The 22,778-nt window shown below is 34.2% G+C and overlaps 1 protein-coding gene across 5 annotated transcripts in view; it reads right to left on the minus strand.

Annotated features, from left to right (window-relative positions):
- The window catches only part of Kat6a (lysine acetyltransferase 6A), a 106,198-nt gene that overhangs the window by 50,941 nt on the left and 32,479 nt on the right, over positions 1–22,778 (minus strand). For all 5 annotated transcript variants that reach the window (XM_026409316.2, XM_026409317.2, XM_026409313.2 and 2 more), the window contains 2 exons: positions 4,486–4,594; positions 3–118 (listed from right to left, as the gene is read on the minus strand). In XM_026409316.2, the coding sequence (XP_026265101.2) occupies positions 3–118; positions 4,486–4,594 (225 nt within the window). The remainder of the gene's footprint in view (positions 1–2; positions 119–4,485; positions 4,595–22,778) is intronic.

Genomic DNA, 22,778 nt, shown 5'->3' on the forward strand with positions numbered 1-22,778 from the left:
ACTGCATTTTTGCCTTGATCTCTACAGGAGCTGCATGTTTTACACTCGATGCACTGCCACCGTAAGGCCTTCACTCTAACCGTTAGTTCAGGGGAAAACTTTAAACAGGATGGATGACCTAATAAAAGGGGGGGAAAATTCACGAATGAAAAAAACATCAAAAATTATTTTGTAATTGTACTACAGAAATATTGTAGAAAAAGACAATTATCTTAAAATCAAAAATATATGAAAATAAGATGATTCTAGAAGCTTGCCATTAATGTTCTCATCAGTTTTATTAACACTAAATAGGATTTAGACCACCTTCCCCAAATTTGATTATAGATACACTCCAAATATAGATACACATACTGGTATGTATATGCATACAATTATGTCCAGGCCACTTCTGAAAGAATACACAAAACCCTATCTTTATTGGTAACATTCTAAAAATTCAGTGAGAAGCATTTTGAAAGCAAAGGATTTTATATTTATATTTCCCTTTGTACCTTTTTGTGCTCTCATTTTGAAAATAATAAGTTACTTTTATGTTTTAAACTATACAATAAAAATTTGACCGTTTAAAGTAAGTTATTTGCTCATGATTTAAGGCACTTAGGCTTTAAAAAAAAAAAAAAAAACTCTTTCAGGAGTTAGTATGGTTGTCATAGAATTTGCAGTTTTTGTTTTGTTTCTTCCTTATTGTATTCAAGTAACATCTACACTCATATTCCTTAAACTGATTATATTCCACTGATTTGACATACCATAACCCATATGACCATTTCCCTATCATTAGGTACTTGGACTATATTATCCATAAGAGTTGAGGAGAGAATTCACTATGGATTTGATTCTCAAAAATTTAAGGTAGACTATTTGCCCTCAACTCTAAAAAGATTTATTCCTCTCCCTAAAAGTTTTGCTTACTTTTCTTTGATGCGAGAAAAGGCTTGTTAAATCATCTTTTCTCTTCTATTTCTGAAGAATTTTCTCTTTTATGAGGCAGTAAGTTAATCATCAAAACATTATTAACAATGGGGCTTGGTGGTGCCTGACTATAATTTCAGTTAGTTGGGAAGCTGGGGCAGGAGGACTACAAATTCAAAGCTATGCTGAGCAATTTATCTAGACCCTGTCTCAAAATGAATATTTATTTTAAAAAGTCTAAGGATGCCACACACTGGTAGTTTAGTTTGTCTAGCATGCTCAAGTACCTGGGTTCAGTCACTAACACTGAAGAAAATGAGCATTTCATACATAATCTTATCATCTTTTTCACATTCTACTTTTCCTTTATAAAAACTAGCTAAAAGCCTTCATATTATTGTCATTGCAGAATATGAAATTTATGTTTTGTTTTTCTTCCTTATTGTATTCAAGTAACATCCACACTCATATTCCTTAAACTGATTATATTACACTGATTTGACATACCATAACCCACATGACCATTTCCCTATCATTAAGGTACTTACACTACATTACCCATATGAGTTGAGGAAAGAATTTACTATGTTTATATTTAACATATCCTTTCCTTCTTTTAAATTAATTCCTTAGAATAAATTCTTGAAAGTGAGACCAGTGAGTGAAATGAATTAAATATTTTTATAGCTTGTCAGGTTCAGATGCATTATGAAAACATTTTCCAAAAGCTGTAATACTCAATGCCACCAGTAAAGTACAAATCTTTAACCATTATTTCATCAGTTCCAAGTAGGGACTGTGTGATAACAGTTTTTTATTAGTATAAAAACTGTAAAATGATAACGTTTTTTTATTAGTATAAAAACTGTAAAATGATGTTTCATTGATGTTTTGATATACGTTGCTATTATTGCTTAGGTATAAATTTTATATGCCTGACAATTCTCTCTTATGTAAACTACTAGGCAGTACTCCAGACTTTATGCTTAGAAACATAAGCTTGCTTTAAAGTTAGCATTTGGCTCCTCCTCCCCCCTCCCCAACCTTCTTTACTTTTGTACTGGGAATTTAACGCAGGGGTGCTTTACCACTGAGCTACACTCCCAAGCCTCCCCCCCCCCCGCCCCGGTCTCCCATTTTTTGAGATAGAGTCTTGCTAAATTGCTGAGGCTAGTCTTAAACTTGCAATCCTCCTGTCTCAGATTCCTGAGTCGCTGGGACTACAGGCATTATGAATACCCAGCCCTTTGCCATATGTAATACAATTATTTCCTCCAAACGGTTCTTGCACTTTTTATTTGGGATATGTTAGTTTTTAATTTAGAAAATATTAACCTTCATATATTTGATTGTCTATGCTTTTCTTCCTTGGTTGTTATAATGGCCAGTTGCCAAACTGTCTTCTAATCAATGCCTCCTTTTATAGAACCTTTTCCACACTGAATGGGATTGATCTGTGTAACCAACAGGACACTACTGAAATGACAGAATGTGACTTAAAAGGCTAAGTTATAAAAGATATTGCAGATTCCACCTTACTTTCTCAGATACTTGCTCAGGGGAAGCCTGTTTCAAATTGTCTCATATTGCAGACAATCATGCAGTCCTAAGAAGAGGCAGTAGCACCAACTCACCAGTTCAGTGAGCCATCATGGAAGCCTCAAGTGACCACAGCACTTAGAATTTTAACTGTAATTGGGGATATAGCTCAATAGTAGAGTATTTTTTGCCTAACATGTGCAAGGGCCTAGGTTCAATCCCAGGCAACAAACACAAAAAGAAAAAACTTAACTGCAACTCATTAAAGATATCAAGTCAAAACTACCAAGTTAAAGCACTCTTAAATTCCTGATCCACAGAAACAGTATGAAATAAAAAATGTCCAGGCAGTGGCAAACACCTATAATCCCAGCATCTCAGGAGGCTGAGCAGGAGGATCCCAAATTCAAAGCCAGTCTCAGCAATTTAGAGAGACCTTGTCTCAAAAATATAAAATGAAAGGGGCTAGGGACGTAACTCAGTGGTTAAGTACCCCTGTGTTCAATTCCTGGTACCAAAACAAAAACAAAAACAAAAGTCTATTTCCATTTCAACAGCAATACAGACTAATTATTTATTAGATTATTTCTTTAAAAGCTATCTCTACAGTAATAGTTTAAAAATTATGTTCTTCCATAGCTTAGAGAGAGATCTCAAATGTGCTTCTTCTTAAATGTAAAGCCAAAACACAATACTCTGCCACCCCATTTCATCTACATCTCAACAAGAATAGATTTGTTTTTGTTTTATACATTTGAGTTCCCATAAAATTACATTTGGGGAAAGGGTTACACTAACTTTAAAAGTTTGGAAAGCACTTCATGACATAATATCCTTATTCTTTGATGATTTTATGGTTTAGATTTAAATCCATCCAGATTCATTTTGGTAAGCAAATATGGTTATTCAAGATCTATTCCCACCTTCTTCTAAGGCTTCTACATATTAAAAATAAAAAGCTAAAAACTATATTTCCTAGACATCTTTGCAGTTAGGCTCTAGATATGAACTGAGCCTAGCTGAACTCCAACTGGACGTATTCAAGGAATATTTGAAATGCAGAAATGAGGCAAAGATCACCTTCCTTCTACTACTGTTTTCTAAAGATAAGTGAAGCCATGAGCAAAAGCCACTCTTCTCCTTCATGGCTATTCCAGAGGCAGTTAGGATAATGACCAAATTCAGTATCTCAGTACCCTATACTCAATAGTTTTGTGTTAGACTAATGCTTCCATCTGTCCCAGATAGAGTCAAACACTGTCCTCTGGTGGGTCAGTTTCTGCAGAACTGTTTCCATTTCAAGAGTCCTTAAAGCCCAGCCTAGAGCTTGCCTCTTCAACAATTTCACAAATACCTAATTCCAAAATCCCCATCCTCTTGAAGTATCTATAGTGTGCCTTTGTTTTCTGGACCAAGTCCTGAAGGTTATTGATATAAGACACTGAAAATTAAGCCCATGATGAAAAATAATGCTGGTTTATTAACGCTTTTCCTTGTGAGTTCTTAAAATTCAAAGAATAACTCTGAACTAAGAAATTGGGAGGCTGCAAAATCTTTCTTAGGGCCCAGAATTTCACATTGCTCACCAAATTGCAGTGTCAACACTCTGTGTCCCCATGTGACACAAGTAAGTTTCCATCAAGAAAAACAAATCTGTTATCATCCTGGTTCTACGCATCGAGCCTGAGGCATAAATCAAGAAAGATAAGTAGTGATTATTAAAGAAACTGGCAATAACTTCAAACTGATTGCTGTGATTTAAGCAGATGTTCAATAATGAAACATAAAGATCAATAGGAAAAAAATAAGTACAGTTTTATTACAAAACAACCTAAGATGTGATTTAAATTAACTGAATTAAACATTTCAGCTTTTCAAATCCCTCTCTAGTGTAGAAGTTCACCTCAGTTACCTAAACCAGAGTCAGACTGAAACATTAATTTCATAAGGATCAAAGGTATCAACTCAGTTACACATACTTCCCTCTGCTTTACCAGGCTAGTGTTAGAAGGTAAAAAGAAAATCACATACCACTATTGCCACAGTCCGCACAGGAGATGAGTTCTTCTGGCTTCTTTTCCCGGTTTTGTTCTTTTGTACCAAGACAGAAACTACAGATGGGGATTGGTTCAGCAACCGGCTGTAAAGAAAAACAATTCATTCAGTACTAGTACTTTTTTTAGTATTAATATAAAGATATTAAAATTGCAGCTTTAAATTCTTATAGGAGTTATATATAACTGAAGAATAACTATATCATACTCCTAAAATCCCAACTAAACAGGTGAGTTTTTACAAAGCCTATTTTGGCTGAGCCTTTATGACTGGTCAAAAAAATCATATGTGTTACTTGGAAACCAAAAGACTCCATATGGATTAAACAAAACAAATCCTTTCCTAAGACTGAAAAATTCTAATGAATCAAGTGTAAAAACAGTATCAGTCCCCAAGAGACATATGAACTAATAGAAAAGCAATAAGATATATACAGATAAACAATGTACAGAGGAAAACAAAGCATTATAAGAAACAGTATTTATAGCATTTATAGTTATTTATGGGAATTTAAATTCTCATTATGAGTGGGTAGAAAAGAGTGGAGTAAGAATAGGAGTGTGAAGAAACAGGATAAAGTCTGATACAGAAATACCAACATGTAGGAGCATCAGAGAAAAAAAGGAGAGTAAAAAGTACAAAATTGAGAGAAAACAGAACCAAGAAAAATAACGACACAGGAATTATAAAAAAACAGAGCAATCTACAATCAATTTGGGGAAGATATAGTATGTACTGGATTCTCATTGAAAAATGGAGAGAAATGCAAATAAAAACTAAATTGAGATTTTTATCTCACTCCAGTTAGGATGGCAGCCAATAAGAATACAAATAATACTAAATGCTGGAGAGGATTTGGAGAAAAAGGAACACTTTTACACTGCTGGTGGGATTATAAATTTGTACAATCACTATGGAAATCTGTATGGAGGTTCCTCAAAAGATTAAGAATGGAAACACCAAACAACCCAGTATTACCACTGGATCATAAAACACTCCTCAGTATTCATCCTAAAGAAATGAAGTTTGCATGATATTGATATATGCATACCCATGTTTATAGCAACATAATCACAATAGCCAAACTATAGAATCAGCCTAGGTGTATATATGGAACCGGCCTAGGTGTCTATGAGTGGATGAATGGGTAAAGAAAATGTTGTGCATAGACACAACGAAGTCTTATTCAGCTATGAAGAATGAAACTATGTCAAATGCAGGAAAATATTTGGAACTTGAGAACATTATGTTAAGAAAAATAAGCCAAACTCAGAAAGTCAGGGGTCATATGTTTCTTCATGTGAAAGCTAGAGAGGAAAACAGAAAATTTTTCATTTTCAATAAAAATTGAGGGGAAAATTAAGAGAGTAGAAGGGACCAAGAGGAAGGAGGACAGGAGGGAAAAGGGAACTATTGCAGAATGATATTGGCCAAATTACATGGTTCTACTGTAAACACCTATCAACATATAACAATGAATTCCATCATTATGTACAACTATAATGCACCAATAAAAAAATACGGGAGAAAAAAAGAAAAATAGTTGTAGATCTCACTATAAGGCAGCCCTTTTTAGTCCTTATTGAACTCAAGTTATAGAAACCAACAAAATGTCATGAGGGAACAGAAAGAAGAGGTAGATGAAAAGAGGTGGTAAAGGGTTTTAGTATTATCTAGGTATTTAAGATGGGAAAAGTTAAACCTGTTTAAATGTAGAAGAGAAGACAAACATGCTTGAAGAGTTTCAAGAAACAAGAAGTAACAGGAATGAACATTTTATGCATTAAAGTCTAGAGGCTGCACTATTCATTATAGTAACCACTATAACATAGTTTTCAATTAATTAAGTTTAAATTAATTAAGATAAATTTAATTCCTCAGTCACATTAGCTTCAAGGGTCCAAGTCACATGTAGCTAGTGGCGCAACAGTACTGGACAGCATCAAAACAGAATGATTCCATATAGAAAATTCTACTGGATAACACTAGTTTAGAAAAGAGGACGGATTCTAGAACACGACTAAAGAGACTTGGCTATGGTTGTATAAACTGGCACAGAGAAACATATTGCTTGGAGGGGGAATAGTGGAAATGGAAAAAAGTTGAGGGTGCCGTTTCTGATAGCTTCCATTATTTCTGGAAAACAGAAATAAAGTCACCTACTAAAAGTGGGACAGGGGTTGGCTAGAGAGAACTTGAAAGAACATGAGAAAGTGATAAATCATTCAGGAAACCGAGATGTGAGACTGGCTGGGGCGAAGAAAAGATAATGAAAACATCCCCTATCAAAATGGAAAATGGACACACATACCTCAGCCAACAAGATCAGAAAAGCTCTGTTAACATGGAAAATAAATTCAAAATTTGAGAGAGGAAGGTTGAGGAACTTTCTGCAAAATGGCCTCCATCTGTTCACTATAATAGAGGTAACATCACTTTCTAAAAGAAAAATAGGTAAATATGGATTTGGGCATTTACAGTGTAGAAAAACCTTAGAAGTCTGTGTACGAAAGACTTTAGGGAATCAATAAGTGATGAAAAATAAAACTGTCAGTCCATGAAGGTAAGATTCCAAAGAATCATTTTACGGTGAATCCAATCAAAACAGTTTTACAACCTTTTTAGCACCTTAGAAGCCTTGGACTGACAAAAAGAGAAGCTGGGCTTCATAAACAGAAGAGGGCAGACAGACTACAAGTATAAGGAGTTAAAGTATCATAAGAATCCAGATAAAACTAACAAAAAAATTCAGCAGGAGATGAAAGAATTGGAAAATGAGGATTGACGACTATGGTCAGCAGAAGCATTTGTGCAGAACAACAATTATCTTAAACGTAATGAAAATAAAGAAAATGTCTCTTCTTCCTGAGTCTCTCTCTACCACCCACTCTCTTCTTAAAACAAGTTTGAGAGTAAGGAAAAGCAGCTCTCTCAGGGAAATATGGACCAACTCAACGCAATTACCTATTAATGGTAGGTCAGAATACCTCAGTTTAAATGTTAAGCATATACTTCAACAGGGTGGTTAAAAATAGTTGGGTTCAGATAAAGAACTCTGTGTAAACTGTGATTACCATAGAGCTGGAAAAGCCTGTATTGGGATAGAAAAAACTACATGACAGACTGGGAATAGCATCACAACTCAAACTAGTTAAAATTAGAGTTAGCATATTTAAGAATAGCAAAGAACTTGGTTAATCAACTATTACTTATGAGATCATTCTACCACTTAAGAGAACAAACGTACTTGGATAAAGACAAAGTGTGAAAAGCAGACCATTTTTGCTGTTCTTCAACAAAGGAAATATGTAGTAATTTAGGATTCCATGCCTTCAAACGTGTTTTCAATGGAATATTTTCAACCATTAAAAAATAATGAAATTATTTCATTTGTAGCCATAGGTAGAACTGGAGGGCTTTATGCTAAGTGAAATAAGTCAGGCACAGAAAGATGAATACTCCATGTCCTCACTTATATGAGGAAGCTAAAAAGTTGATCTCAGAAGTAAACAGTAGAATAGTAGTTACTAGAGCCTGGGAAGAGTGTGGAAGAGTGAGGGAAGAGAGAGAACTGGAGGAATGAGGGAATGAAGAGAGAACTATTAATAAGTCCAAGCATACAGTTGACAGGAGGAATAACTTCTAATGCTCTATAGTATAGTAGGATAACAATGATATGTATTTTCAAATAGCCATTGGGAAGGATTTTGAATGTTCTCAACACTATTGTATAAATGTATTGAGCTGGGCATGTTGACACTTGTCTGTAATCCCAACAACTCCAGAGGCTGAGGAAGGAAGATTGCAAGTTCATGACCAGCCTTAGTAACCCTGTCTCAAAAATTAAAAATAAAAAGGGCTGAGGATGTAGCTCAGTGGTAAAGTGCCTCTGGATTCAATCCCCAGTACAGGGTGGGGGACAGGGCACTGAAATGCCACGCTGCATTCCATAAATGTATAATTATTATGTTATCAATAAAAAATTAAAATACACATTAATGTCTTCATCATTGAGAACTGCATATGAAATTTCCAATGGCAAAAAAAAAAGATACTGTTTAAAATCATACCGAAGAAACTCCTAGCAAAACTGTCCTTATGTATATTTCCTATAATATCACTGCTGCTAATATTTATTTTATATATAACCAATGATTCATATTAATAGGCTTTGTCTATCCCAAACCAAATATATTGAGGTCATTCAAATCTATTCATTCTCCCAGAAGGGGAGAAGTAGTGATCCAGACAGACTGGCTGCCTGGTTACTTGGAGCTATGTAGCCAGTCTAACTAAATTATTCTGGCACTTAATCAAATGAACATAATCTTAGACCTTGACTATCCATGCCACAAAACAATTCTCTGATTAGTTTCAGTAATGATAACTTAAGTTTATAGTGTGAAACTTAAGTTAATGATTTATAGTGTGAAAATAAAGCTAAGAAGTAATTTCTTAAGTCAAATAAAGGCACTGGTACAAGAATATTGAAATTTTATGGAAACAGTTTTCAGTACTACATGGCAATGTAGTCATAATCAGTTTAATCTACACACTTCCTGATGAAGATGTATTCTCTTTGACATAATAGGATCAATCATGAGAATGATACATTTTTCAACTACCAAAACAACTGAAACCACAGAGACTTTACTAACAATTATCATGATATTTTTAACTAAGTGATAATTTCAGGGTTTTTGTTGTTGTTGTTTGATTTTTTTTCTTGTTAAATACTATTTTGGAAAAGAGTAACAGTAATTTAGGGATTGTTTTACCTGAGAAGCTATAAGCAAATAATAATAATAATAATAAATCATCTAGGTTAAGACATAGCCAATGAAGTTTAATTTGTTGATCAAATGCACTGCTTAATCAGTACATACTGTTTCAAAATATGCAGAACTATGTTTTTGAAGAACATAAAAAAGTTACACCTCCAGTCATTCTCATTGTCAAACTATCCATGAGAAAACCAGTGACTCAGGGCTAAAACTACTTTAGGTTTACTGTAAGATTTGACCCTGCAATGTATTGAGAAACTATGATAAAGACAGATTCATGCCATTTTCTGCGTAAAATTCTAAAAGCTAATTTCATTACCCTATATCACAAAGAACAATTGGAAATCTATAAATACAATTTTAAAAACCTGTGTAAAGACAGACAATATGCCATATAATCATTAATCCCAGACTTGTCCAAGCTGTCCTTATACCATATAGTTCCTATGACCTATATAAAATAATCCTATTCCAAGAGCTAATGAAAGAAGAATAAAGGTTGTAGCAAATGACTTTACACACTATTAAACAGAGAAGCCAGAGTGAACCTGTTAAAAGGTAAATCAAAACTTGTCATTCAGCTATTCCAAACCTGCCAGTACAATGCCTTGCTCTCAAATGTCACACGAACTATAAGGCCTTATGTGATCCCATGCCCCCCACCCACAGGATTACCTCTCTGCCTCTGTCTTCTATTGGCCTCGTTTTCTGACATTCTACTCCAGCTTCTTCACTTCTATTTACTTCAATAAGTCAGATATTCCATGTACAAGGCCTCTACATTTATTTTCTTCTATGTAGAATGCTCTTTCCTTCTATGTAGAATTCCTCTTTCCTATTCTTCAGATCTCTACTCAAAAGTCATCTCAGTAAGGCATTCTCTGAATGCCCCATCTAACATTTCAAAGCAACCTATCCACTACAATAACACATAACTCCTTGCATACTTTATTTTTTTCTTTAACCCTTTTCACTAATTAATGTGTATAGGGGTATCTTATTCAGTATTTGTTAACTAAATACAAATTCTATGAACGTTCTGCTTTAGGACTATATTACCATCTATCTGTTTAGATTATCTGTTTAGGACTATATTACCATCTATCTGTTTAGACTATCTGTTTAGGACTATATTACCAGTACAAAAAATAGTGCCTCACATATAGTAGGCACTCAGCAAGTGTGTAGAACTAGAAACATCAAGAAAAACAGTACCCTATATGAAAAGAATACGAATTGGGTATGAGCCTGAAAGTATTCTGTGTAGCTCAAATATAACTATGATCATTAATGTTCTACTGTCTACAAAGCAACTCACAATGCGATTTTACAGCCACTGTAACCCACCTCCATTCAATTTCTCAAAAGTAAGGGGAGACTTGTGGCTGGATACATTTAGGTTATACCTTGTACCATCTATTTGTTGCCCTTTATCAACTTATAAAACATGTTGAGATCTCCAAAATAATCACCAGATGGCAGCATTTAGGCAAACATATGGTAGATGCTCTGATGACAACTAGAATATTCTGACTTGAGTTTTTGAAAATAACTTTGAAAAATAAGATTTCCACTACATGAAATTTCCATTACTTGATATCATGAAATAAAAGCATTTATAGACACAATTATTTAATTGATAAGGGCATTTTCTAGATATGTAGATTCATCATCTAAAATAATTTCATTTTAAAGCCTTATTTTCATTTCTTTCCCCCTAAGACTTTTTGTTGTTGTTCTTTTTAGTTATATATGACAGTGAATCTATTTTGATATAATTACACAAACATGGAAATTTTCTTATTCTAGTTAGGATCCCATTCTTGTCTATGTACATGATGATGGGATTCACTGTGTTGTTTTCACATAAGTACACCGTAAACTTATGTCAGATTCATTCCACTATCTTTCCTTTTCCTATTCTTCCTTTCTTGTCATTGTCTCTATTATGCAATGTTTTCTGAGGAACTCAAATTCACCTTTCTGTTGTCGTTGTTGTTTTATTTCTGTAGTGGGGCTTGAACCCAGCAGCGCTTTACACTCAGCTATATCCCTAGTCCTTTTTGTGAAACAGCGTCTCAATAAGTTGACAAGACTGGGCTGGTCTCATCTTGAACTTGCAGTTCTTCTGCCTCAGCCTCCCAAGTTGCTGGGATTACAGGCATGTGCCACCCGGTCATTCTTGTTTGTTTTTAAAATGGCATAAAAGACAGTCAAGAATCTGTACATAATTATTTTTAGTTCTTTCAAGACAGAACTGAATGATAAATTCTAGGATTTGTTACCACCAGAATTTTCAAGGAAAAAAAAACTATACATATAAATTCAGACTTAGGACTTCAGAAAGCTCTAACAAATGGTAGCTATCAAGCAATAAAAGATACAGGTTGTGTATTCCTGATCCAAAAACTTGAAATGCTGCAAAATTCAAAATGTTTTGTATAACAACTAAAGCCACAAGTGGCAAATTCCATAACTGACCTCCTGTGATAGGTTACAATCAAAATGCAGTCACACTAAAAATACTGTATAAAATTACCCTTCAGCTGTAAGTATAAGGTATATATGAAAAATAAATTCAGTGTTTGGACTTGAGTCCCATACCTAAGATATCTTTTTACATATAGGAAATATTACAAAATTTAGAACACTTTTGATGCCAAGTATTTTGGATTATAAATTTCCCAAGTTTTAAAGCCATTGGAAATCTCTGAGACAACTTAGGACAGCCAATATTAAAAGAGCATGGAAGAAGCACTTAAATCATAAGACTCCCTATATAACCCAAATGTGTTAAGCAAAAAAGAAATAACAGGTGCATTATCCTTCCATATATATACAGATATATGGAAGATATATATATAGATAGATAGATACTATATATATAGTATCTATAAGGCATATACAAAAAAATTATGTTCAACTATAATTACTTGCTTTTTTAAAAAAACCAGTGGTATACCACAAAAGGATATAGACTGTATGATTCCAATTCTATGAGATACCTAAAATATGCAAACTCATGGAAACAAAAAGAATAGACATTACCAGAGTCTGTACAATGGGGCAGGAGAGGAATGGGAAGTTATTAATTGGTAAAATTTCAGATGATGAACAAGTTTTAGTGGTAATGGTTTCACAACATAGTGAAGGTATTTAATGTCACTGAATTGCATACTAATAAGTGGTTAAAATTTTTATTTTATGCAAATTTTACCACACTAAAAAAATAAACGGAGTATGTATTTTCATATTCTTCTAAGTCAGATGATTTAACAGGTCAAAACACAGGCAGTAAGAAACAACTATTATAATTTGTCCTCTCCTTAAAGCCTCTACTTTAAACTATTCCTGTAGAATCCCTTTAACATTTTAATCTTGTATGTACTACATTAAGAAATATAGCTGTAGCCCACAAAAAATGAAAAAAAAATTAATAACGAACTGTGGCTACTACATTTAAATGTTAACCATTTTATTCTTACTGTACCTACATGGAAGTTGGTTATTTCAGAATCCAGTTACATAAAAATAACTCAACTTTATGCTTTGCTTTACTCTTTTTTGGTACTGGGTATTTAACCCAAGGGCACTTTACTATTGAGCTACATTGCCAGTCCTTTTTACTTTTTAATTTTGAAACAGGGTCTTGCTAAATTGCTTAAGCCCTCACTAATTTGCTGAGGCTGGCCTCGAACTTGTGATCCTTCCAAGTCACAGGTGTGCCTTCCAAGTCACAGGTGTGCATACCACCATGCCTGGCTTAATAATTTTCTAGTAAGACAAGTCTAAGAATTAAAAACGATCCCTCAGAAACTTCTCAAACTAAAACTTCCTTCTGACCACCATTTGTGTTTATCTAGACAGATTACTCCCTGCATGGACTACCATAAACTTTTCTCAAATCAATTCCCCCAAAGCTACAAACTAGGACTGACTCTTTGAATATTCTAGAGATTCAGAGATGTTTGCTTATACTGCCCCTTTCTTTTCCCATAATTTTAATCACTTAAAATCATTTTATTTTATTTTGGAGTACATTTAACTCCAAGTTAATTTTCTTCAATGTATAACTTAAGATAATTTTCAACAGAGGCATTATATATAGTTGATAATTTCTACTGCTAAAGCAATCTCTTAAATAAAATAATACCTAAAAGGATAAAGAAGAATAAGTGTCAGCTTAGAATAGCTGGAAACTGGATTGGTATTTTGAAGGAAACCAAAATGATGCTCAAACAGTTGAGCACTAGAAAAACAAGTATTGCTAGATTTTCAAAATACCTAATAATTAAATATTATTGTTTGTTAACACTGGAATATAACAAAACTTTGAGAAAACTCAAAAAAGCATTACTTATATTTCCAAAGCACTTATGTCAGTGAAAACAAAACAACCTGCACAAAATAATTAGAAACCAATTACCATTCACATTATCCACTTACACACCAAAAAACTCAAAAGTACATAACTCTTGAGAGAATTGCTGCATAATTCATTATTTCCAATATTATAAAGAAAATAAACTGGCACATACAGAGTATATTTTAAAATATTCACACTTTGTTGGAAAGTGATGATGATACTTTATTGAGAAAGATCAACATTCTTAAAACATGGTTCTCTTCCAATCAGGCAAGCCCTCCACCCCAAGGTTACCAAATTCCCTGTTCCTTCACTACTGATGTCCTCTGATAAACTTCCTCCTCCCAAATCCTAACAGTTTAGAATTCCATTTTTCTTCATCTTTTCCAGACAGGAAGAAATCATTCTAGTGCCTTGTACAGTGCTGAAATTAAAATACAATAGCAAAAACCCATGCGAAATTCAAATATATTTATGATTTACTCAAAGCTTCTCCTCCTAGATTCTATAATCCTATAGGAAACTGTCCTTTGGTGTGATTTAATCTCTTCAAACTGCTCAGCATCCCAATAACAGCTAATTAAACATTTTTAAAAATACTCTTTTCCTTAAAAGTATATCATTGCAAAAGATACATAATAAAAAACATGAATGGCCTGGAAAAGGGTACATTTTCCATTACTTATAGTTATAATAAAATAACTTTATAATTTTAGTCAACAAAACCTATTAGACCCTACAAAACTTTAAGTGGCACTAAACAGAATTCAATTTATTATGATGAGTTCATTCAATGACTTCTACAATTAAACACAAGTAGTAAGATTATTGGTGAAAGAAAATAACATACTGATATAAGTATATCAGTAATAATTTCTATTAATGCTTTTACTATAAATTTAGATGAGAAAGCAATCACCTGTTAATAACTATAACAAGTTTCTACACCTCAATCAGAGGTGACATCAAAAAATAACAAAATGTTTATTTGCTGAATTTAAATTCTACCCTAAGAAACCGCAAAGAATTATCTTCCTTTTGAATGTTTTGTGGTTATCTGAGTTTCACTTTCTGTTTGTCAGTGACACTTCATTCTCCTCATTCATCCAAATATGATTCTTACAAATATGATTGCCTCTCCCCTCCTACAAACACAATACCTACATTTTAAGTTATATTGAAGATAAATAAGATAAAGTTACAGGGTGTAGCTCAAATATAAGAAATATATAATAAATATTGGTTTCCTATACCTTTTCTAAAACTGTTTCCACTTCTTAACTCTAAGCAAGCTTTGGTTCTATTTCAACTTCCCAAAATAGAAAATAAAATTTCCTATGGACTTGCTGAGAAACAAATATGGAAAACAATCCCATTCATGATAGCTGCCCCGACCCCTGAAATAATATAATGAGGAATAAATCTAACCAAGGAGATGAAAGTCCTCCACAATGAAAACTACAGAATACTGAAAAAACAAATTAAAGACACTAGACATTGGAAGGCCTCCAATGTTCAGGGGTGGGCAGAATTAACATGGTTACAATGGCCACCTTACCAAAATTAACTAAACAGACACTTCTGACATATACAGATTCAATGCAATCCCCATTAAATAGCAATTCTTCACAGAACTAGAAAAAAACAGTCCTTAAATTCATTTGGAAGAATGAAACACCCAGAATAGCTAAAGCAATTCTAAACCAAAAAAGCAATGCTGGAGGTTTCCAAATACCCAACTTCATACTACAGAATTACAGGAACAAAAACTGTATGGTGCTGGCATAAAAACAGACACACAGACCAGTGGAAGAAAAGATAGAGACAAACCCACAAAAATAGTCATCTAATCCTTAACAAAGATGCCAAAAACATAATGTTGGAGAAAGATGGCCTGGCTTTCCTACCTTCTTTAAAGAGTAATATTAGTCACAGCAATAACAAATCAATCTTTTACCTCGTTTTTGTCTCATAAAATTATTAAGAGGAAAAGACAAAAATGCACAAGTAAGAGCAGGTTTCTAAGTGTAACCAAAAAGACAGTAAAACCTATGATTTTTGCATAGCGTGTTAATATATCAGTAAGAAAGTAAAGTAAAAACTGTTCTGCTTAAGAATCTGAAAGGGTATTGAGAGAATCAAGAAATGTGAAGAAGGTTGGAATGTGGAGAAAGAGTGACAAAATCCTAGAAGTACTGTGGTCAAAGGACTTTCAATAACTGGGTAACACTCAATTCAAATTTTTTCTATGATAAAATAAAAAAATCTTGAAACTTGCAGTCTACATGAAACATATAGTAATTTTTAACAAGGCAAAGGGGCTTAAGTTGGATTCTGTGCCAAGCAGGGCAGAGCGAAAAGAACCACCCATGGAGTTAAAGAAAAGATGGCGATCTTGGGAACCCATCAAAAACAACCATCATAATGCAAGTCTCTTGAGCATCTGTACAGATCTTAAAGAAGAATGACATTTCCCTACAACAAGGAACAGGGGCTTTTCAAAAGACATAACTCAATGTCAGAGCATCTATATATATGTGGCATATACACTTTTCTCTATACAAAGAATCTTGAATTCTAGGTCTTCCAGAAATAAGTTAAAAAAAATTTTAATTTAATACATCATGGCTTCCATTTTTTTGTTTTAATAGAAATGCTATATCATTTATTCAAATTATAAAATCACATTTGTATTAAAAATTTTAGACCAGAAAGGAAGAAAAGACATAAAATTTTCTCATCTTTCTCTTCCTCCTCTTGAAAGGTAATATTTACTAAGGATTAATACTCAAAAGCATTTTTCTAACTAAATTCTTTATAGGTATTAACACCTTCATCCCTCACGACCATCCTGTGGGGGTAGATACTATTACCACCATTTTTCAGATGGGAAAACAGATCCTCAGAAAAATTCATTCATTAGAGGCTATGAAGACAGCTAAGTGGTGCATGGGGGGATGAGTGGTCTGTTCTGGAGCTTATACTCTTTCAACCTGACATTGTATAGTCTCTTTTACTGCATGTTGTTCTCATGTTTTCTACCCACAGAGGGGGGAAAAAACATAAAGAAATCCATACAGCATGTGGTATACAATCTGTTTTTTAATCTGTTTTTTTCCACATCAATAAATCCAAGTCAATATTAACTTTCTAGTGGCTATATGATATTTCATTATGTATTATAAGATAACTTAACCAAGCCTGTACTAATGAACTTTTGAACTACTTCTTTTTATTATACAAAATATCATAATCAAATAGCCTTATACATACATCTTTACTCATTTTTTAGATTATTTCCTTAGAATACATTTCTTAAACTGGAATTACAGGGTCAAAAGGTGTGTGTATGCACACACACACACACAATATATACATATATATATGATTTATATATGTGATTTATATATATATGATTTATATATATATGATTTTATATATATGATTTTTGATACATACTGCCAAGCTGAGTTTCAGAGAGGCAGCACTCAAGCCAATAATATCTGTACCAGCTATTAAGTTCTTGTCTCTAAATTCCAAGCTCATTTTCTTTTTTTTTTCTTAAAGAGAGAGTGAGAGGAGAGAGAGAGAGAGAGAGAGAGAGAGAGAGAGAGAGAGAGAGAGAATTTTTAATATTTATTTTTTAGTTCTCAGCGGACACAACATCTTTGTTGGTATGTGGTGCTGAGGATCGAACCCGGGCCGCACGCATGCCAGGCGAGCACACTACCGCTTGAGCCACATCCCCAGCCCCCCAAGCTCATTTTCTATATTCCGCTTTATGATGCTGGACACAGACTCTGTACACTTTATTTTTCCTCTATCAGCTGGCTTTCCAGGAAGCTCCATCAAGAACACTAAAGGAAGATAATAAGGTAAGGATGGCCGAGGAATAAATTTGCTCCTTCTACTCTATTTCTTAGTTCCTATTATTATCACCCCAGCTTTGTCTCTTTTCCTAGTAAAAATAATGATTACCAGTCAGCTTCTTCAGGACTAGTCTACGATGCTTTCTCAGAAATGCCACCATAGCAGGGCAGTGTATCCTCTTGGGTAGTCTGAGTCCCAATCTTATGGAGTCCCTTGCTCAAGTCTTTGAAAGCAACCAAGCTTCAGACAGAAATGCAACACTGTGGAATTTCTTTTCTAATCTCTAAATAACTCAAACCACTTTCTTTGTCCACCCCACCCACCCCAGCCACAGGTAGCTGCTTCAGGAAGTTATTGCCTCTGTGTTATTTTGATGTTCCCATTTTGTATCTCAGATCTCCGGGATCTGCTTTATTAATTCCCCATAGCCTCGTACATACATCTTTACTTACTTTTTAGATTTTTTCTTTAGAATACATTAGATGTATTAATACATCAGAGATACTACACTGTCTCTACTAAAATACCTAGTGTGGTTCTGTTCCCCTAACCAGATCTTGACTGGTATATTTTCTGGTATATGATCTAGTATCTTAATAACCTTCAGAAGGCCAGTGTTTTGAACTAAATTGTGCCTTTCCCAAAAATTACATATGTTGAAATCTTAACCCCCAATTGGACTATATTTGGAGAAAGGATCTTTGAGGAGATAAAGTTAAATGAGGTTAGAGGGTGGGACCCTCATCTAATAGGACTGGTATCCTTATATAAAGAAGAAAAGAATCCAGAAGCATACAGGTAGAGAGAAAAGGTCTTATGAAAAAATAGCAAGACAAAGTGGTCATCTGCAAGACAAGGAGAGAGGTCTTAGAAGAAGCCAACCTTGCCCACACCTTTGTTTGGACTTCTAGCTTCTAGAAGTGTGAGAAAACAAATTCTGTTGTTTAAGTCACCTAGTCCACTGCACTCTGTTCTGACAGCCCTAGCAAACTAATACAGTCAACTAATGAACTCACCTCACACTATTCTCATCTTCATCTTCATTGTTATCTCCATATACCATTATCTATATTATTTATACATATTCTTATAAGTATAAGGATATTGAGTTAGGTGTTAGAGAAATAAATATGCAATAAAAACCAGTTCTCAGCTGCTGAGTCTTACAATTTAGTTGCAATAATAGACACATGAATTAAAAGTGCACTATAACACAGGACAGACACATTCTAAGGAACAAATGAAATTAAAAACTAAAGGACTAGGGTTGTGGCTCAGTGGTAGAGCTCTTGCCTAGCATGTATGAGGCACTGGATTCAATTCTCAGCACTACATATAGATAAATTAAAGGTCCATTGACAACTAAAAAAATATTTTGAAAAAAAGATGCCCAAATGAACTTATTCAATAGTTAAGGTTTTCATAAATTGTAATAAATCCAAAGGATTCAGAAGAGAAAAAGAAGTAAGCTCTTATCTTATTCTTTAAAGGACTATTTAAAGTCTTAATTGGTAAACAAATCTTTTTTTGACATAGATTCAAGCAAACTTCAGAAAAAGCTCATTTTCCCCCTGAAATCACTGACACATTTTATATAGTCTAGATACCCATCTTAACAGTTTTTATTAAGAAATCCAAATCCCACATTATCTTCTTTAATTCAACAGAGAGTAAATAAATGAAATCACTTCTGTTCTAGAAATGACTGTTTCCAATGCAGAATGACAGTTAAAAAATCAGTATGTTTACAAATAAATGGGATCATACAATAGGTAGCCTTTTCAGTCTAGCTTCTTTCACTGCACAGTACATCTTAGATTCACTGGTCTTGATGACTGTATCACAGTTTGTTCCTTTTTGTTGCTAGTAACATTTCACTGAATGGATAGACCACAGTTCATTTCCATTCCCTAGCTGAGGAACATTTGAGTTGTTTACAGATTCTGATTCTTATGAATAAACCCACTATAAATAGTCACACTAGACAGTCAGTACTTTTCTAACCTGTCTTCAAAGTCCTTTGAGAAGATATTCCTCTTCCTAAAGAACAGAAAGATATTTAAAAAATTTTTTTTTAAATTTCAGGTACTTACTAGTACCTTATCATCTCCACACACACAAGCATACCGTATGTCATTATCATTTCAAATTAAAAATTGTCTTTCAGCTTTAAAGCTATTTCATCTGCAATACTACCTCCATAACAATATAAATAAAGTCTTAAGTGTTTAACAAGTTTGAAGCCTGAGGACAGTAGCTTTTAAAACAAGACAGTAAGATAAGGGTGGAGAACATAGTGACGTAATGTTCAATAAGGAAAGTCCTAGACAGGCAATGACTGCACACAATAAGAGTTCAGGAAAGAGAGCCTAAAGCAGCCAGCTTGGTTTCATGCTGTACATTTTTGGCAGACATTCAATTCCTTCTGCTGTTTGCCTAGCCAGAACATTTATCTATGTAGTGTCACCAGATCTAGGGAGAGAGTGAGGTTGAAAGGAGGGGGAAGAGGAGAAAAACCATTTTGCAGGCTGCCAACCCCTATGCACATGCTGTTACAAAAGATATCTAGAAAGCCAATGTGCTGCACTGATTCAAATGCTGTAAGCATGTGCGCGCGCGTGCACACACACACACACACACACACACACACACACTCCCTCTAATCAAAGAACAACTGCAGATAAGGTAAATGCCTTTAGAAAGAAGAAAAGCCTATAATTAAAGTCTTGATTCACAAGTTAAGATTCCCTTCTGAAATTGATTTCAATTCTTGGGGGAAAGAGGAAAGAGTCTAACCCTATGAGGAAATAACTTGATTTCTACAAAAACACCTTACCTGGTTTGGTCAAAGTCAACTATAAGCATATGCTACAACAGAAGTAAACAGATAACGTTTCTAAATACTAAAAGTATCCTATCAAATAACAATTACTTAATGTACATCTACCACTCTGCTCAGAACTGTGGAGGACAATAATGAATTTTAAGAAATAGTTCAAGCCAAGAGTGGTGGTGCATGTCTATGCTCCCAGTGATTCAGGTGGCTAAGGCAGAAGGATCACAAATTCGAGGTCAGCCTGGGTAATTAGGTGAGACCCTGGCTCAAAATAAAAAAACATAAAAAGGGTTAGGGATATGACTCAATGGTAAAGCACCCCTGAGTTCAATTTTTTTAAAAAAGGGAGAGAAAAAAGGAAAGAAATAAAATGAAAATAGTTCAGATACCCTACAAAGTCTTGTAGACTTGTAGAGTCTTGTCCATATCCACAAAAGTTTTCTGTATCTGAGTGTGTGTGTGTGTGTGTGTGTGTGTGTGTGTGCATGCATGCTCCTGTGTGTCCACAATAGTAATAATGAAAATCAAAACAGGATACCAAAACTGTAACTGGTATATAAAATCAGAGGTCAGAATTTGTAGCTCATAAAAATGGTCAAGTTTACTAGTTTTATAATACAAACCTGAAATATTTATTTAATCTATAAAACTACTTAATTTATTCTAGTCTAAAACCAAACATGCAGACTAGGCACAGCAGTGCATGCCTATAACTCCAGCGGCTCAGGAGGCTGAGGCAAGGAGGATTGCTAGTTAAAGCCAGCCTCAGCTACAGCGAGACACTAAGCAACACAGTGAGACCCTGTCTCTAAATAAAATACAAAATAGGGCTGGGGATGTAGCTCAGTGATCGATGCCCCTGAGTTCAATTCCCAGTGCCCCTCCCCACAAAAAAACCAAACATGCTTTTTCAAAATCACAATATCTCCCAAAACAGCAAGCAACATGCCCCTAAAAATGTGTCGTAAGAAGCAAAGAGGAGGGGCTGGGGTTGTAGCTCGGTGGTAGAGTGCTTGCCTTGCACGCATGAGGCACTGGGTTCGATCCTCAGCACCACATAAAAATAAATAAATAAAATAAAGATATATGTCTATCTACAACTAAAAAAATTTAAAAAAAAAGAAGCAAAGAGGAAATATTGTGTGTTGAAATCAGGAGTTATAAATAATTTTATGTTATACTGGCATAGTTTATACATACATCATAGAAGCCAGCCTCAACCCAGAGCCTTAACCCTAAAACCTAATAAACAACAACAACAAAAAAAAAAACCTGTCTTCAAGTAATGTTTTAATAGTGTTCTTAAGACAGTGCTGTCTAATATTCTGTATCTGTGCTCTCTAATACGGTAGCCACTAGCCACATGTGGTTACCCACCACTGCATCTTTGAGATGTGGATATCATTTATTTGTTTTAATTTTAAGTAACTACTTGTAGCTAATGGCAACTATATTGGCACAGGTACAGAAAAATCTGTGTAGTCGGAAGACATCTTAAAACTGTAATTTTAAAGTTGAATAAAGTAATATAAAAAGAGAAACACAGCAGCATCTATACAGCTACTTTTTGCCTTGACAATCAACTTTTAATATAATCTCTACAGTATATGGCTCTGAATGCATACTGTACAAGGATGGCTTTTAAACCAAGTGCCTCACATCATGATTTATCCTTCACGCTCTAATATAACACTCTCAGATTTTAGTTTAATCAATTACTGAAAATACATTAATGAGAGTATTGCATGTAAGTGGCCACAAAACTGAAATCAGCTAGTTAATTACACTGGGTCTCTTGTCCATAAAAAGGAGATAACAGTAACCAGATCTATTTTATTTCATTTAAAAGAAATAAAATGGGAACCATAAAGTAATATGAATTAAAACACAAAAAAGGCATTGCTATTATTGTGTATAGAAATAAAGCTTTTAAATATTTTTAGTGCTTTTTTTAGGAAATTTCATAGCAACTGAACACTCACCGAACCACCATATATACAACTATGCTAGGTACAGATGTGGAGTTAAAAAAAAAAAACTACATGAAAAGCCATCAGAACAGGGGGAGTGATACACACCTATAATCCCAGCTGCTTGGGAGGGCTGAAGCAGGAGGATCACAAATTCAAGGAGCCTGGGCAATTTAGCAAGACCTTGTCTCAAAAATTTTAAAAATGAGAGTGGCTAGGGATATAACTCAGGGGTATAAGATTCATGGGGTTCAATCCCTAATAAAAAACAAAGAAAAGGGTGTCTTCATGAAAAACGCCACCAATGTTACTGAGATGACCAACATACATTGTGTTTGTGTAGTTTTTACATTGTTCACAAAACTTTTAATGTTTTCTGTTTTCCAAGTATTAAGATCTTTTGTCAAAAGCATAAGATTTGAATTAACTTTACCCAATAAATT

The sequence above is a fragment of the Urocitellus parryii genome, chromosome 14, assembly GCF_045843805.1.
Source record: "Urocitellus parryii isolate mUroPar1 chromosome 14, mUroPar1.hap1, whole genome shotgun sequence".
In the NCBI taxonomy this organism is placed as follows: domain Eukaryota; kingdom Metazoa; phylum Chordata; class Mammalia; order Rodentia; family Sciuridae; genus Urocitellus; species Urocitellus parryii.